This window comes from Mizuhopecten yessoensis, unplaced genomic scaffold (assembly GCF_002113885.1).
Source record: "Mizuhopecten yessoensis strain PY_sf001 unplaced genomic scaffold, ASM211388v2 scaffold2803, whole genome shotgun sequence".
In the NCBI taxonomy this organism is placed as follows: domain Eukaryota; kingdom Metazoa; phylum Mollusca; class Bivalvia; order Pectinida; family Pectinidae; genus Mizuhopecten; species Mizuhopecten yessoensis.
This window is the reverse complement of record NW_018404727.1, coordinates 36,740-37,420: the sequence shown is the minus strand read 5'-3', so window position 1 is coordinate 37,420 and position 681 is coordinate 36,740. Positions and strand designations below refer to the sequence as shown.

The window sequence follows — 681 nt, the reverse complement described above, 5'->3', positions numbered from 1 at the left end:
GATTTACCCCATTGACAGACTTACACAAGGTAGAAAGTTACTTGAACGAAAAACACTGATTTACCCCACTGACAGACTTACAGAAGGTAGAAAGATACCTGACCTTACACTGATTTACCCCATTGACAGACTTACATAAGGTAGAAAGATACCTGACCTTACACTGATTTACCCCATTGACAGACTTACAGGAGNGGAGGTAGAAAGATACCTGACCTAACACTGATCTATCCCATTGACAGACTTACACAAGGGAGTAAGTTTACCTGGTCCAACAGTCAGTTCAATCCGGTTGCCTTTACGCAGCTCTGTGAAGGAAGTGACTGCATGATACTCTATCCTGACCCAGTCAAGTAGTGCCTTTCTAGTCTGTGGCATCTCGGTCACCTTCCGGATCGACCGACGCATATGGCTCTTGAAAACCAGTCGAACTGAGGAGTGGACAGGCACCTGCAAATATAAAATTAGTGTTGAAACATACATAGAAAATGTTTTATAAACTGACTGTTCCAAAGCCATCTACCTTCAATCTTTGCTAAATTTATCTGGCTCAGATAAAAGAAATTTGCAGCAACATCACCACAATAATTTTACAAGATAATAATTATTACACTAATCAATAAAACTTCTCATCTTGCGGTCAATTACATTAGAGAGGGATGCAAATAAAATCGACCCTAT

General features: G+C 40.1%; 1 protein-coding gene across 1 annotated transcript in view; it reads right to left on the bottom strand.

Annotated features, from left to right (window-relative positions):
- Positions 1 to 519, bottom strand: part of LOC110446572 (transforming growth factor beta receptor type 3-like) — a 34,368-nt gene extending 33,849 nt beyond the window's left edge. The window contains exon 1 of the mRNA XM_021491779.1: positions 267 to 519. Within this exon, the coding sequence (XP_021347454.1) occupies positions 267 to 519 (253 nt within the window). The remainder of the gene's footprint in view (positions 1 to 266) is intronic.
- Positions 520 to 681: the final 162 nt, after the last annotated feature.